General features: G+C 36.6%; 1 protein-coding gene across 4 annotated transcripts in view; it reads right to left on the minus strand.

Annotated features, from left to right (window-relative positions):
- Positions 1–9,761, minus strand: part of RPN2 (ribophorin II) — a 36,632-nt gene extending 26,871 nt beyond the window's left edge. For all 4 annotated transcript variants that reach the window (XM_034413912.3, XM_034413913.3, XM_034413909.3 and 1 more), the window contains exons 1-6: positions 9,261–9,761; positions 7,742–7,935; positions 5,300–5,395; positions 4,144–4,319; positions 3,561–3,636; positions 2,428–2,562 (exon numbers count right to left, since the gene is read on the minus strand). In XM_034413912.3, the coding sequence (XP_034269803.1) occupies positions 2,428–2,562; positions 3,561–3,636; positions 4,144–4,319; positions 5,300–5,395; positions 7,742–7,935; positions 9,261–9,273 (690 nt within the window). In that variant the 5' untranslated portion in view covers positions 9,274–9,761. The remainder of the gene's footprint in view (positions 1–2,427; positions 2,563–3,560; positions 3,637–4,143; positions 4,320–5,299; positions 5,396–7,741; positions 7,936–9,260) is intronic.
- Positions 9,762–16,973: the final 7,212 nt, after the last annotated feature.

The raw sequence follows: 16,973 nt of genomic DNA on the forward strand, positions 1-16,973 counted from the left end.
TTTTTTCTATTTTTATCTGAGATTAAAACTTTGAGATATGATATCTACAAATGAATTTTCTTTGAAATAACTATTCCTAGATACTTAAAAGAATTTAAGCAATAACTGAAATTAAAATTATTACTAATATTTATAAAAACAGTGGAGCATATAGGAAATATATGAGATTTAACCTTAGCACAAGGGTCTCCAATCTTTCCAGCTTTACGGACCAGCAGGAGTGGGAGACGGGATGGTACCACAAAGAGATTTTAGTTATTGTTATTCTTGTTATAAAGGAAAGCTAGAGAGATTATTTTTACCTCCATTTTAGGTATCTAATCAAAGCATCACATCTCATTAAAAACATTGCAGGTCGTTTGAAAATTTGTCAAACTTAATTCTTTATGTGGAATCATATAAAAATATGCCCATATAAATAGGCATAGCCTTATTAAATTACAAAAACCTCAAGCAGTTTTAATTTCTCCAATGAAATAGACTTTATTAACACAATTACTATATATAAAAAAATCTCAAAGTTCCTGACAACACAATGCATAACTCACACCAAATAATTACTTTTAATTGGACCAATTTGGGACTTTGGTATTTTTAAAAACACTTTATGACAAGTAGCCTATAACACATCACTTTAGATTCACCTGGGTAATGTTTAAAGCATGTGATTTAGAAAGTGTTGGTTTTGCAGCAATTCTTAAAAAGAGGAAATAGACTTGAAACCTTTCTAGTCCATTACACATTCCCAATACTAATTGGAAATAATAGGCACTAATTATATTTTCAGTTCAGCAAAACACAATTTTGTGACTAGCCCTTAACTGTCAAGACAAGAGGTATTTTTTAGAAGATGACATTTAAAAAGTTTCATAAGTAACTTCAGTCTTTCTCTACATTATGAGGTCATCTGATGTAGTCCATTAATTAATGCTTTTACCTGAAATTTATTAAATTTCTTTTCTTTCAGTTTGTTAAAGTGTTTCCATCCTGTCATTTTGAGTAGCCTAATCACACCTGACACCTGAGCCAGAATAATTCAGTATTCCTACAGATTACAAACACTTTCTAGTTTTCCTGTAATTGTTTTTTCCAAAAAAATTAAACTTAATGTCAGTTTTACAAACTACGTAACTTTTCAGTGCACACGTAGATAACAAACATTTAATAGCTTTTTTTGAAACCTTTGCCTGCATAGTTTTTATGATTGCTTTATGTTTTAAAGATGCAGGAGGACCCTAAACTGTGATTGAAGATTGATGAAAATTCTCAGTCATCCAGATAGAGTTGTCTGGAAGTTGAATCATGGCAATTGGCTTTTCTTTTTGTGGTTTGAAACATTTCGCTGCTTCCAACCAAAAAGAAAAGATATCCAGTTGCCATAACTCCCAGCGACTGTAGCAGTTTTTCCCTATATGATGCTGAAATTATTTAACTTCAGAATTAAGGTAAGCGCATAGGAATAAACTATTTGTATTAAGTGAAACCCAGAGGAGAGCTTAACAGAGTTATTTTTCTCCTTTTTCACTCAAGAAGCAAGAACAAGAGGATGGATTTAAGATGCAGGTAGTACCATACACCATGAGGCCAATGCCTAGGGTTATTATGTATTTATATTGCCATTTTAACATCTTATAGTGGTGTGTCTATTTGTTACCTACAGAATTCAGGGGAGGGGGTTTCACTATTTTCTGGACACAGTACTCATTTATTATTATTATTCTTTTTAAACCCTACTTTTTTGGTTGAGAATTTATATTCAATATGGGGATCATGCACATTTGTCTTACAATTGCTCTTCAATTTACAACCATAATCGAGCCCGGAATAATGGTCATAAGTTATGGCAGTCATTAAGTGATGTGATTATATCTGATTTTATGATCTTTTTTGCAGCAGCATTTAAGCAAATGCCACAGCTGTTAAGTGAACCTAAGCGTTTTTTGCCGGAATGGAAAGGAAATGTTCAAAATTAAGGCCACAGGAGCATGGGATGTGGCAAACGGTCATAAATGTGAGTTGACAAGCACTCACATTATCACATGACCCTACAGGGTATGTGCGTGTTGTGTCTGTTGTAACTTTGAAATTGGGTTGTAAGTAGCCCTGGGGAGGTATGTTGTAACTTTGAGCTAAGCAACTGGACCTTAAGTTAAGCAAGGACTATCAGTATTTCAATACCATCGTGCTAGTAATGGAATTGGGGGGAAAAAAAAGAGTGCATATGAGCTTTGTTAAAACAGCATTCTGCTTTGATGCTGGCATTAAAAACTGACATTTCATTGTCACATAACTGAAACCGGGATAGTTAAATATAAATTATTACTAATTTATGAACCCATTCACATCTTGCAACAGTCCAAATTCAGCTTTGAATTGATAGTTCTTTATTCTAAACCATTACAATAGCAGGTTCCAAAAGCTACCTACTTCTTTTATTGCCGGCTCAGTGCCAACGTGATCTGAGAGTCTGTAAGTGGCAGCTACAAATAATGCAGTTGCTTCAAGCCCTTCTTCAAATTGTAGATACACTCCTCCTAGATCATCCAAGCGTGCAACAAGATCCTACAAAAAGATGACAGCAAATAATTTTACACCTATCTCATCCATCTAATGTACAGCATGTCCTCCCATGTTCAGGAGTTTTGCTGTCTTTTTTCTTTTCCCCTTATTAACCTTGGGATATTCTTTTCATATCTAGGGAACATGAAATGAAGAAAAGGGTGTTCCGATTCTAATGAATGAACAGAACTCAGCACAGAAAAGAACCTGAATATTAAATACGAACACAACAAGAAAATTTGCATAGTGGAAACTGGGAATAGGAGGATAGGGCAACAACAGCCTTAAGCATCCTAACTCTGTAATGGATGGACTTTGTGAGAGTGAGAAGACAAAAGTAATTAAAATGTGGATAATGAAAAGACAGAGAAAAGGAAAGTTTGCCCCCTTCTGACACTAGCTGCTACTTGTAAGTATCCCCACTTCCTTGAAATATAGCATGGATTCATGAAAAAAATAAGTATTTGAGGCTTGAGTGCCAGTTACTCTTTTACTGCTTTTAAAATATTGCTGGTATTTAAAATATAGTTACAGGTAGTCCTTGACTTACAACCACAACTGAGCCAATAGTTCTGGGGCTAAGTGAGACATTTGTTAAGTGAGTTTTGCCCCATTTTACAACCTTTCTTGTCACAGTTGTCAAGTAAAACACTGCAGCTGTTAAGTTAGTAATATAGTTGTTATGTGAATCTGGCTTCCCCATTGACTTTGTTCATCAGATGATTGCAAAAGGACATTGCCCCCATCATAAATATGAGTCAGTTGCTAAGCATCTGAATTCTGATTACATGGTCAGGAAGATGCCATAATAGTTATGTGAAAAATAGTCATAAGTCACTTTTTTCAGTGCTGCTGCAATTTTGAACGGTCACTAAATGAATTATTGTAAGTTAAGGACTACCTGTATATTGTTTTAAAAATTGATTTAATATATTTTATATGGTTAATTAGATGAGAATAAAACAGAAAGGCACATTATAACAAATAAATCTAAAACAAACCTCTATTTCTTCCACAATACTTCTTAAATCTGCTTGCTGGGATAAATAGGATGCAGTCTGCAAAGCCTGAATTGTTCTGAAACAACATAAATCATACTATATGCTTCTACCAACTACAAGCAGATTGAACTCAGAAGTATGAAACAGGAATATCTATTAAAAATAGCATTAACAAATTGGGAGTCATTTGGTAAAAAGGTTTGCATAAAATAAGATATTACTAAAAAGTCATATGATTTGATTAAAGTCAATTTTATTTTCCTAGACTAGAAACTGCAGCGGTGTCCAAATTCTAACATCCAAGTATGATAATTAACATTTCTATGAATAGCTAAGTCAGAAGTTCATCAATCAAAAAAGCTTTAACATACAGTAATCCAATTATATTCCCAATTCTGTTCCATGCTTATGGCTCATAAACCATGTGGCATAAGTTACATAAGTGTCAGTAAACTAGACTTTGTTAAATAACCCAGTTCATCTTAAGAGGAAATAACTATAATGCAGAAGTAAATAACAACACAGCCGTCTAGCCTTGGCATTCCAAATGTTTTTCCAAGTGATCCTCAAGATAAACACTTACGCCAAGATGTTTTCTTCTTTGCTAAGACGAGAAGTGAGTGCAGTCAGGGCTTCTTGGGAAGCAAGAGGAAGCCCAAAACCATTCAGAGCTCCAACAGCATGATAAATCTGGGTAATTGAAGAATCTTCACTGATAGCTTCAAGTAGCAATTCCCTGGTTTCATTTGAAATACCGATCTAGGAATAATACACTAAATGCAGTACACATAAATCATTGCTGCAAGTGTTTAGCATTATAACTAATAATTGCTTCCTGATGGAAGTCAAGTCTTCAAACTCCTTCAAATTCAGAAACAAAAACCTGACATGCCAAATGTACTATTAGGCACAGTACAACTCCTGAATTTCAGGCAGAGGTCTTTCCCGTTAACTTTATGTAATCACTTTAACTGGAAGACAAGGGACTGAATCCAGGAACTTCTATTTATATTACTGCTTATATCATACATAAACTTTAGCTTCTTCAACACCTAATAATACTGTCCTCTATAAATAAATAATACTATTTTGGATGTACAGAGAGAATTGAGACTGATGTTCATACAGCTGATTAAATGAAATATCTTAAACAAAAGACATATTCCAACTATGATGCATTCCAGGTTATACTTGCAGTCTAATGTCACTGCAAATTCTGCTTTAAGGCTAGTACTTAAGCTTAATCAATGTTTCAATGAGCAGAATGGAAGAAAATCTGGAAATCACAAGTTAATCACTTAGAGAGAACACTGGTTCTGCAAAAATCAGAAACCAGTAAACTGCCCTCCCATAAACTGAATGCATATCATACATTTCTGCTCATGAACAGCTTAATTGAAAATCATCCAGAATCACATATAAGTCAGTTTCAGCTATTCAGAAATAAAGTCAACTATGAGAATATTAACTACATAAATAGAAACTGTATCCAACATAGAGCAAAATTCTGCTTAACTTTATTTTGAAGCCCTGGTGGTTTAATTTGCACTATCACATTGCTTAAAACAGGTTAAATAATCTGCCTTCTGCTATAGTGTTATTTAATATAACCTCAATAACTGCTTATTTTAGTCTACACACAGATGTCTTGGAAACAGCTGTTGTCAAATTAATCATAAGACAAACAGATGAAACAGTTGTATAAGAGAACATATTTTTCCTATAAAAACTAAATTTACCTCACATCCAGCTAGTGCCTGACTTCCCTGTGCAGCATAGAAGAGGGAATCAATACTATCAGGGTCCAATTTAGATTTTATAAAATTGCAAGCAGCCTATTAAGAAAAAAAAAGGTGGACATAAATAATTAAGCCAATTAGCACATGCTAAATGTAGTGTTCCCAGTTATTTACCAGGGAAAATCTTACCAATGTAGGTTTGTAAAAAAGACTAACTAATACCAGGCTAGACATACACAATGATATCTGGTATAAGATAGCTCATTTCATTTATTCCCCCTACTACAATAACAAAAAATAAAAAGGCAAGTTCCTGTTCTATTCCCTTTCTTGCTTATATTACAGGCTGCTTTGCTCCTTCATTTTCAAAGACAGGAGGCTTTTTACCTCTGGAAGCAAACAGAGGCATCTATAGAATATTTTCAGTACATAACAGACAAATGCTTAGTGAAACATGGAATACCTGATTTAGGAAGGTAACATAAAATAATACTGTATGTAAGGAAGGCAGGCAGGCATCTTCTAGTTCCTACAAGTAGTAGCCTCAAGGCAATTGAAGTAAAAAAAAACAAAACTCTTTCAATTTGAGTTCAATTCCTGGTGACTTGTATTGCTCCCTGGGCAGCCACATAGAAGTAATTCACCATTACAAACTTTTCAAAAGTTTCTCATCTAATCTCTAATCTGGTATTGGAGGTCTCTCATCCAAATACTAAATAACAATGACCCTATGTAGCTTCCAAACCAGAGATAGTTAAGCAGGCTGAGACTTTTTTATGGGTTTAATTAAAATAACTGATGCAGGATGCAAATTGCGCTAGGTAGATCATACAAAAATAGGCAGCAACTGAAGTGTTAGCACCATCTATTGGAGGAAATTTATTGTTAAATCCAGAAAGAATTATAAATCTTTGAACTCATACAGAAATTATCTATCTGAAATAATAGAATACATATAGCTGGATTAAAATACTTTGAAGAAGATATGATAATCAGGAACAGGCATTAGTCCTGCAGAGAAGAATATATTCTGCATGAAGAATATCAGTTTTAATTTCCAGAAAAATAATGTATGAAACCATGAAAGACTATTACCAATATAGATAATACCGATAAACTTAACACTACTCTGACTCAATATAAGGCAGATTCATACCATTTTAAAAATAAATAATACATAGCCCATTCCTAATTGACCTAAATCGGGATGGTACAAAATAACAGGTTATGTTGGTTCCAAAACCAGCAAGGACACCAGCGCATCTGAGCTTTTACTACCATGGTATTCAACAATCCTGTCATTCAATTTCATCTGTTGAGTATTATGGCTGAGCTGGGCTTTGAACCTTGATCTCCCTAATCAAACATATTGTTAATTACAACACAGTTCTTTTATATATACACATTGGCTACTTCTAGATTTTCTTGCTTTTGCCTTATAAAAATTAAGATGATGTTTGTCATATGAGCAAAGTTACTTTGTTAAATTTCTGTACTCCACACTTATAGGAAGATCTCCAGGCTGTGATGTAAGGTGACTGATAATGAGACTGATGAATAAAAATATGGGCAATTCAACTCAAAGAAGCTAGAGAGGAATAAAAGTGAAACAAATATATTTTATGGGTGAATAATAAATTACATTATCATGTTAAAATGTGATACAGTTCTTTATTTCTTTATCTATATATCTTCTTTATTTATTATATAATATACATAATTTCTTCTCTATTTTCTAAAATGTTAATAGAAAGGGTTCAATCAATGATTTTAAGAGGAATTCAAAATAAACAATTGCTTATAAAAAATAAGACTTTTGTTTAGGTTTCATTGCTTCTCTTACTTTTATGTCTCTCCCATGATCCTCTTCCAGAAGTAGAGACATTAATGTAAAGCTTATTAATGCTATTCCATGTATGTTTGTTAAAAATACTTGCAACAAAATTCAGTAACTTATTGAGATTTATGCTAAAGCATAAATAATTCCAGGCAAGAATTCTTAGGTTTTAAGAAATAAAAACTGTGTAAGAACTCTCCTGAATGCATTATGAGAACTGATTCTTTCTCAGTTTGTCCTTTTGTTGTACAATATTGTCAGACAGCAATTTTCAGCTTCAGGGGAAAGAGGATATGGTTTTGTGGGAGGGGCAGGCGTATATGTGTGCACATGCACGCAAACACCAATTGCTCGCATGAGTAGGGCCGCGAGTGGGTCTGCGAGAGCCCATGACGCTTGCAGTGACACTTGTGTGGGTGGGACTGTACGTGCCCAGGCCCATAGGTTGGGGACCCCTGAAGTACATGACATTTGTATACCTGAAAGAAATATTACTTGCCCAGAGCAAATGGCAAAATTTATGCTTACAGTAATTCATGTGTAGATAATCAGTTCATTCATCATGAATTCATCAATATTTTGAATGTCCAAAGATATATCCTCACCTTTTCATCAGCCACTTTCCCACCTAATTGATTCAATCCTACGATGGTATAATAACTTCCTTCTAAATCAGTAAATGGACGATCTAAAGAGTTTTGTAACCGCTGAACATCATGCAGTGTGAGATAATGACTAGGAGTCAAGGCTGCTATCTTGTCCACAGATATTAAGACCAAAATGAAAAATGTAAGATACCCTGAAAAAAAAGGAGAAAAGATAAATGCCTGTGAATATCATTGTTGAGTGCATTGTTGAGTGCATATTTTCGTTTTTGAAAAATTTTCTTTATCTAGTTGGATCATTACAATATTTAGATATCCTTAGCCCAAGGAGAAAAGTATTAGAGAGTCAAAAACATATAATTAAAGAAATCAATCTGATGCCCATGCACAACATGCTCTTAACAAGTTTTATTAAAACAGGCTACCTTTCCAACATAAGGAATATATTTGCAAATATTAAAGTTGATTTGTTTAAAAAAATATCTGTATTCTTCTAGATATCTTGGAATGAAAAAAGACAATGTATTTATTAGCCCAAATCAAAATGCAGATAATTGGCTGAAAGGGGACAGATGGAGAATTGTTTTATCTCACTTGCAACCAATTTCCTGCCACCTATAGTGCAAAAAAGCTTGTAGAACACAAGAAGTGGAACTAGCCATTCAGAAGTGACACTGACATTTTTAAGTTTGTCACAGGACTTGAAGAACGGCAATACTATTCTGCCTCAAACACAAGTAGCTTCCCATTAATTTCCAATTTCCAATTGGAATTTCCAATTTCCAATTTCACATTCACGCCATTACAACACAGAAATTAATCCATGCAAACAACCTTTCTAGCTACTTAATCCCAATTTTCTTGTCCTTCTTTAACTGTAGAGATTGACCTCGTGCAAGAAAAAGTGGCAGAACCCAGGTAGTATCGAACCAGGCTTACTTATTTAAAAAAAGGCTGAAATTATGACAATCTTCTAATGCAATTTTCTATTAAAGAATGGGTTTTCTGAACCAGATTAAATGTACATCCAAATACTGACATGGAGATTAAAGGACATAATTACCTCAGCACAATTACCTGACAGAAAGCATCAATGCACATAAAATAAAAACGTACAGGATGAAGGCAGTAGGGAAAATAAAAGCCTTTCCAGTATCAAGCCTGTTCAGTTAATGCTACAGTGGCGAACAGACTCAGTTCTATTTAGAGTAAGTTTAAGGAACGCATAAAATTGCCACTTGCTTTAAATGACAACTAAGGCATTTCGCTCCAGACAAGGCTCCTTTGTGTTCCTCAACTGCTTGACAGGTAGATATTCAGCAGGTGAAGCTTTTTCTATCAGCCTTGACATGGTAGGTAAGATTCATTCTGATCGTGCCAAGGACCTTTCCCAGATTCCCTGAGGGGGAACTCACACCCCAGACTTCAGAAAGGGCTCCTCTACCCGCACCCCCCCTAAGCAGGACTGCAAAAGCAACAATCCCTTTCCACGCCGTCACCACCTCACCGAACTCCTTACCCGGGACCGCCATTTTCCCCCTCGCCTGCACACCAAGGGAAGACCCCACTTCCGCCCGGAGCTGTGGAATATACCATTTAGCCCGACGTAACACTTGCTCTTTAACAGCAAGACTGATATTTGGATAAGGCAGATCGATTTGCTCCTTTCAACCTGTGGGAGTGGGACGCAGTTTAAAGAATGGAAACGTCGGCTCTGGTGCTCATTTCCCCTCGGTCAGCACGAATGGTACGCTCCAACGCGGTGGCTTTGGTACTGGGCGGAGCTTCAGAAAGGATGTGGCGTCCGCTGAATGGCTGGCAGTCGAATCCTTTATATCGAAGGAGGCACATTCAAACAAGCCTGTGGAATGGTTTGGGTGGGGGGGTGAGCGACGGTGTTCCAATTCTAAATCTGTACCAAGGAAGTTTTTGGCCAGGTTGGGAAGTTGCAGGCTGTCGGGGAGAGATTATTACAGGGCAATACAGTCTATTCACACACCTCACTTAGAGACCTCATAACAAAAGAAATATACAGAATATTTAGACTTTAGACCAGTGTTTCTCAACCTTGGTAGCTTGAAGATGGGTGGACTTCAACTCCCAGAATCCCCCAGCCAGCAGCTGGCTGGGGGATTCTGGGAGTTGAAGTCCACCCATCTTCAAGCTTCCAAGGTTGAGAAACACTGCTTTAGACACAGTACTTAGAGACCTCATAGCTAAGCCACTGGAGCAATTTTGCATCTCATCTGTGAGGATTTAGAATAGAACAGTGTTTCTCAACCTTGGAAGTTTGAAGATGGGTGGACTTCAACTCCCAGAATCCCCCAGCCAGCAGTGCTGCTGGCTGTGGGATTCTGGGAGTTGAAGTCCACCCATCTTCAAGCTTCAAAGGCTGAGCAACACTGGAATAGAATAACAGAATTGGAAGGGACCTTGGAGGTCTTCTAGTCCAACCCCCTGCTTAGGCAGGAAACCCTACACCACTTCAGGCAAAATTTAACTGAAATTCTCTTTTCCCATGGAAAGATTTTTTAAGCAAATCCTCTTTCATGGTGATGAATGAAAACTGTTAACTCCCATAAGGACTTTTTGCTGAAAAAAAAGAAAGAAAAAAAATGGACATGATTTATGAGTTTGATGACTAAAAAGGGGAGATTATGGAAACAGGGAAATTTAGATCTGAACTTCAGAGGACAAAGTATAAATGTAGCTATAAATGCATCAAAATATAAATGTATGACTGCTGTAAAGAAGACTGGAAGCCATTACTTCATTATTCTTTTTTTCTTTTCTGCTTTTTCTATATTTCTTTTTCACCTTTCTATTACTTTTCTTCATTTATCTTAAACTCAAAATTTGTATTATTTTTAATGTGTGGAAAAATTTCTTCAGTAATGTGCGGGTATGTGTGTGTGTGAGAGAATTATTGAAATGCAGAATAATTTCTGTGCTTAGACTAATGAGGATCCATCTTTCATAATTGGTTTTCTACCTGGGCATGAACAAAGGGGATGGAGCAGAGGTGAAATCCAGCAGGTTCTGGAGAACTGATAGCGGAAATTTTGAGTAGTCCGGAAAACTGGCAAATACCACCTCTGGTTGGCCCCAGAGTGGGGTGGGAATGGAGATTTTGCAATATCCTTTCCCCAGGAGTGGGGTGGGAATGGAGATTTTGCAGTATCCTTCCTCTGCTTGGTGCCACGCCTACCAAGCCACGCCCACAGAACTGGTAGTAAAAAAATTTCGATTTCACCACTGGGATGGAGCTTGGATCACAAGGCTATGCCTGCCATATTAACATTTTGACCTCCATCTCTGGACATCACTGATACTATTAGAAAAAGATGCAGTTATGTCCAGCTTTTAAATATTCAAATCTTATATTGATAAAAAAAAAAAAGGGGGGGGGCTACATTTTTAAGTAGCCTATTCAGATAGAATTTAGCAGGGGTCCCAAGCAATTTATGGTTGGATTTGATGGACTGAAATTCTTTCTGATTCTCAGATTCTAAATAAATAAATATTTTCCAAGCAGTGATAAAAAATAAAGTATTTTGCTTATAAAAATTAAATCTTACCACTCATCATAGTAATTAAATAAATGGATGAACAAAAGCCTGTAAAAACAAAAGACTAGATGGGGAGGTGATGTAATTCTCAATCTAACCCACAGAGGGTGGTGGAATCATTTATTTTTTTGTTTCCTCTGGAAGAATTCAAAGCTCCAGGAGAGAATATAAATAAGCCCATAAATATCTTTTGAAAAGTTTGTGCTAATACAGTACTGTACAATATTATACTGTAAATGAGAACCATCCTGTTGTCAAATTTAGACTTGAAGAATAGGCAGCAATTAGTGATTAGCTTTGTTATAGTTAACTCAGCTCTGTTAGATTTTCAGTTATATGAAGAGAGCTAGATGCATAAGAGGTTCGCCTGGAAGTTAGCAATAAGGATCTCTTTTTATCTGATTGCAGATTTTATTATAGTCTGATAAAGCCGATATCCAACAACTGATTCAATTGCCATAACACTGCTGAACCTGCCATTTTGGATTTAATTCTGTTTTAAACGTATTTTAATGTTTATATTGTATGTTTTTTAAATTTGGGCTGTTCACCGCCCCGAGTCCTTCGGGAGAGGGGGCGGTATAAAAATCTAATAAATAAATAAATAAATAAACCACCACTCAGCAAGCTTCTGTCTTTTATTTATTGAATATTATTTTTTTATTATTACACAAGAGAGCAAAATCCAAAAAGAGATAGCTGATGTCATTAAATATTTTGACTCAATATTAACTTCTTTTTAAAGGCAGGAGAACAGCATATAAAATAAGTACCAGATGACTGTTAAAATTGTATTTATTACATTTTAATAAGTCCATGAGCTTGATCTGTAACCTATTACTAAACTGTTAAAGCTTTTGCATGAGAACTTTGGAGCTTTCTCAGTGACTGTAGATGATATCATATTCATGTTGCTAGCGTCAATACTTACAGGGGCTGAGAATTATCTTGTACTTAAAAAAATTAAGCTCTTTCTATGCTCACGTGTGAACAAAAAGAAGATAATATAGTATTTGCAAATGTGCGGGAAATAAAAGAGAGTTTACTTCTTGTTTGTTTAAAACAAGCATGGGAGGGGGACTCTTACTTCTAGCCAAGATTAAAAATCCTGGAACAAAATTGTGTGAATATCATTTGCACAGAGAGGATAAAATACAAATAAATTTGCAGCTACTGTAAAGATTGAAAACTCCCTTTTATGTCTCTCTTCTTTTTCTTTCTTTTTTCTTTTTGCCTCTCCTGTCTTTTATTTGTTACTTATTCACTTACTTTTCTTTGTTTTCTTCTATTTTGTTTGAATTTGAATTATTTTTATTCTGTAAAAAATCTTTTCAACAAACATTAGTTTTAAAAAATCATTTGCATCGATTCTCTACGTGCAATTTTCAGGATGTTTGCTCAGAAGTAAGCTGCAGTGGCACACTGCAGACACGTCTGTTTAAGATTACTGTTGAGATTTCTTTTTCACATGTAAATTTGAGTTTGAGGGATGACTATGAAATTAGTGACTTGGACTGCGTGATTGTAGAATTATCCATCTAGCTATTTGTTTACCATTAGTGAACTTATCATGGAGTAATTAATAAATGACTAGGAACTTTAAGTATTATTAATAATAGTATAACAAACATTTCTCAATGTCTGAAAAGTTTTGCTCTGGCTTTGGCAGGTGACATAGAGTACTGCAATTTATAGAGAACTAGAGAAATAACTAGAGAAAGAAAACTAAATTATAGAATTCTCACTTGTTTCGAAATGACAGATCCTACCTACAAACTAAAGGAAATTTCTAAGGACATCAGAGAAATTTGTAGCACAGATTCCAGCCTTTATATCTTCCTATTTCCCTTACTTTTGCTAGCAGGTTAGGTTAAACACCTTTTAGTCTTTCCTAGAATGAGAAAAATTGGAGCTGCCATTCTAACATCTAAGGGGTCGCCAGGTTCAACACCTTTGAGATATGCCTTCATGAAGCAGCTTTGATTATTTTTGAAAAGGTATTTCACAGAACTTCGCATCTCCTCTGCCACTTGTCATAGCTGGAAAAAGCCCCAGAGCAGTGCAAAATAAAGCAAACACTCAGGTTACTTTATTCAATCTGAGAAATGAAGTGGATACATAGCTTTGTTAAGTACATTGAGAGTTTCTTGCCCGAGAATATTCTCAAGAGATCCTTGACTACGACCCCTGTAATTGCAGTCAACATGCCCAGCAGCCATGCTTACAAAAGCCGAGAGGAATGGGTCTGACACATTTATGTTATGTGCACAGGTTATAAATAGCTGCAGTTAAATTAGCAAAATTTAGCCAAGGAGCTATTTCCTTCCACTTTTTTTCTTCAGCCAGTCAGATGTAATTTTTCCAGATCTTCTGACTATTTATTTATAAGTATATGGTCACCCACTCACTTTCAGTGACTCACTTCAGTTACTTACAAAGAATAAAAAAACCCAATATAAAATGTATCTTTCTTTCCCCCTCCCAGCAACAACACACAATCAAATGAGCCACTTGATGGACTCCACCCCATTCTGGGTTCCATTTCATCTTAAACCACAATCCAGTCTTTGATACACAGTTGCAGGTTTCATGAAAGGGACATTTTACATCTGCAGAAGCATTAAGATTCCCCCTTTTTGGATTTCTCTCTCTCTCTCTGTCTCTGTGGTGGGTCCTATAGACTTCCTTCTTTGGTTAAAAGATGTCTAGCAATGCCCTTTTTTGGATCAATATTGCATGTACTATGTGGAATGTTAGTTCATTTCCCCCTCCTCACTTGAGAGCCTTCCAAGGCTGAAAGGGGTTATGAAAAACACAGAACAAACATTGCAAGCATCTCCTGATATGGCTGCTAATGGGTTTCCACTAGCTAGTCTCCTTCTAAATAGCTATAGTTCATTCTCAACAGTTTGCAAATGGATTTTCAAGATTGTTTTTTATTTCCCTTCCAAACACACTCAGACACAAACACATTTTATTTTCCAGGATTTTGCTGTCTCTTGAGGAATGTGCTCTGCGCTGATTTTTCTTGGTGCCTTTTCAGCCTTCAAAGCAACTGCCAGGGTAAGGGGAGAGGGAAAAAACATAGAGAATGGGTTTGCTTGATAAGTAAACTAATGTAAGTGAGTATGAAGGACACCTTTTTGTTCTAAGATGGTTGAAAAAGAATTGTGTTGTTGACCCAGTCTACCTGCCGATTAGGGTGGTGGCCTTTTTCTGGTGCCAGTTGAAATCATTTTGATGCTGCTCATCTTACCTAACATTCCTTGTTGTATTAAAAAGCTTGCATTGATGAATCCCAGCTGGGTTATTTCTTTTGTGTTAAATGTTTGATAGAAATGTATACATACAAATATACACACACAGAAAAGCCAGTATTCCCCTCTCTCGCAGCAGAGTGTCGGCTGAAAACTTTGCTTAGGAAACATCCTTTTCTTTGTTTTTCCTATATAGCCGTGATTGCGAACCTATGGCACACATGCACAAAGTGGCACACAAAGCCATGTCACCCAGCATGTGCGGCCTTGCCTGTTTGTCTTCCGGGTTTCTGGCATGCATGCACATGCGACGATCAGCTGTCCTTTGCGCATGCGGCAGTGGTGAAAACTGGCTGCACGCCGGTTGTTAGACGTGATTGTTAGGTGCACATGCGTGCCAGAACCCAGAAGTTTGTCTTTTCTGGAGCGTGATCCCTTCACATGCGCAGTAGTGCTAAAACCCGGCCTGCGCATGTGTGCTGGCCAGCTGATCATCGGGCACGCATGCGTGCTAGAACCCAGAAGTTCGGCTTTTCCGGAGCAAGACCCTGATGAGTGCACGTGCATGCGCGCATCATTTCGCACAACCTTTTTGGCACTCAGTGATAATAAGCCCAATCGGGTGCATGCACTAAAATAAGCCTCCCCCCGAAAATAAGCCCTCCCTGAAAATATTTAAACACAGAGCTGGAAATCAGGTAAGACGGCAAGAGGAGCCCCATCTTGCTCCACGCGCCCCAAAATAATAAGACCTCTCCAAAAATAAGGCCAAGCACTTATTTCAGGGTTCAAAAAAATATAAGATAGGGTCTTATTTTCGGAGAAACATGGTAGCTCCAGATAACATAGTGCCACTGTCAACAATTTGGCTAAATATATTGTGAACTCTGCCACTTTGTACAGTCTTAAAGAAGAAATTATGTGCAACAGCAAAGATTCAAATATCATTATACACCTGCAATCTTTTTCCATCCATTCCCCTCCCAAGATCTTTTCTTCTATTAATCATCACCCAATTTATTGCACATCATCACCTGCTTCCTGATAACCTGGGCACATCTGCTGCACATCTGTATCCTTGACTAATGAAATATGGCAGAGATGAAAGTGAGAAAGGTTGGGGGCCTATACTCCTATTCCATGAAAATGTCACACCAAGGGGGACCCACTCCCTCCCACTCCTCCCCTATCCCAATATTGGGTGTTTCATGTGGTGCAATGCACTCGGCATCCTTTGATAATATTCTTGAGATGAAAGGAAACTCCTCAGAAGGTAGCCAAGCTTGCTTTCCAAAGCCTCCTGTTTTTACCCTCTGCACTAAGTCAGAGGCATTTTGGCAGTGCTTTTCTCTCTGTGTTTGATGAAAGAATTTGGAGAAAAAGGGAAAATGAATTGGAAATATAAATTACTTTGAAAAATTTGTTGGAATGATCAAAGAGAAAACAAACATGGTTGCATCTGGTGGGATTTTAGAGAGGGTCAATCTGTTCCAAAGTAGATAGTCCATTGCCCTCTGCGCCAAAGTAGTCTTTTGCTGGCGTGGCATAAATGCTTATTTTGGGACTGTAATCCTACACATTGGAAGAAGCCCCACTAAAACTCTGTAGGACTTAGTTCTGAAAAGACATGTCTTGGATTGATAGTGTAGTTATTTTAGACTGTAAAACTAGTAGCCTTATTTTTTAAAAGGGGGAAAAAGCTAATTTCGGGAAAAAAACCCAAACATTTTTATGGACAATTGGAACTGATGTAATTGTTGCAAGATTCAGCCTTTACACCATGTACTGTAGATGGTTTCTTCTAGAAATAGGAAGGACCAGCTGCTTAGGAATCTGAGTCTTCAAAAAATGTAAATCTAACCCCCACAAAGAGTGAGCTGCATTGATTCACCAGGCCACATAGTAGGTGATACAGAATGCGCATGGCCACAAATTACATGCCTGATTTTTCTTTTTAAAGAGGCAACGAGCAGATGAAATAGGTGATGCTACATTGAAAAATTATGTGGCTTTTGCTCCTGTGTTATGTCTGAAAGTACCGCAGAAAGTACCGCAGAAGGCTAAAGTGCAAAAAGAAAAAGAAAAAAAAAGAAAAAAAGAAAAAAAATATAAAGAAGTGACTTCAGAACTTCTTTACAGCAGTTATAAGTACAATTGCAGATTTGTTCTTTCCTCTAAGGTTGCATTGTGACTCTCTTCTTGCTAATTCATCCTACTTAATAGATCACATGTTCATTTTTTTCTGTTGTATGCAAAGTCCATAAAGGCTTTTCAGTCAGCAATAAGTATAGACACTGTCTTTTCGCTAATCAGACAGGTCAACTTGACCATCACAGTAAGTTCTATCCTCTATCCTCTTTACCGACCATCCCTCCATTGCAGATTGCCATTTTTTCCCCATCTTTG

This window comes from Pantherophis guttatus, chromosome 3 (assembly GCF_059756535.1).
Source record: "Pantherophis guttatus breed Tessera chromosome 3, ASM5975653v1, whole genome shotgun sequence".
Taxonomy (NCBI): domain Eukaryota; kingdom Metazoa; phylum Chordata; class Lepidosauria; order Squamata; family Colubridae; genus Pantherophis; species Pantherophis guttatus.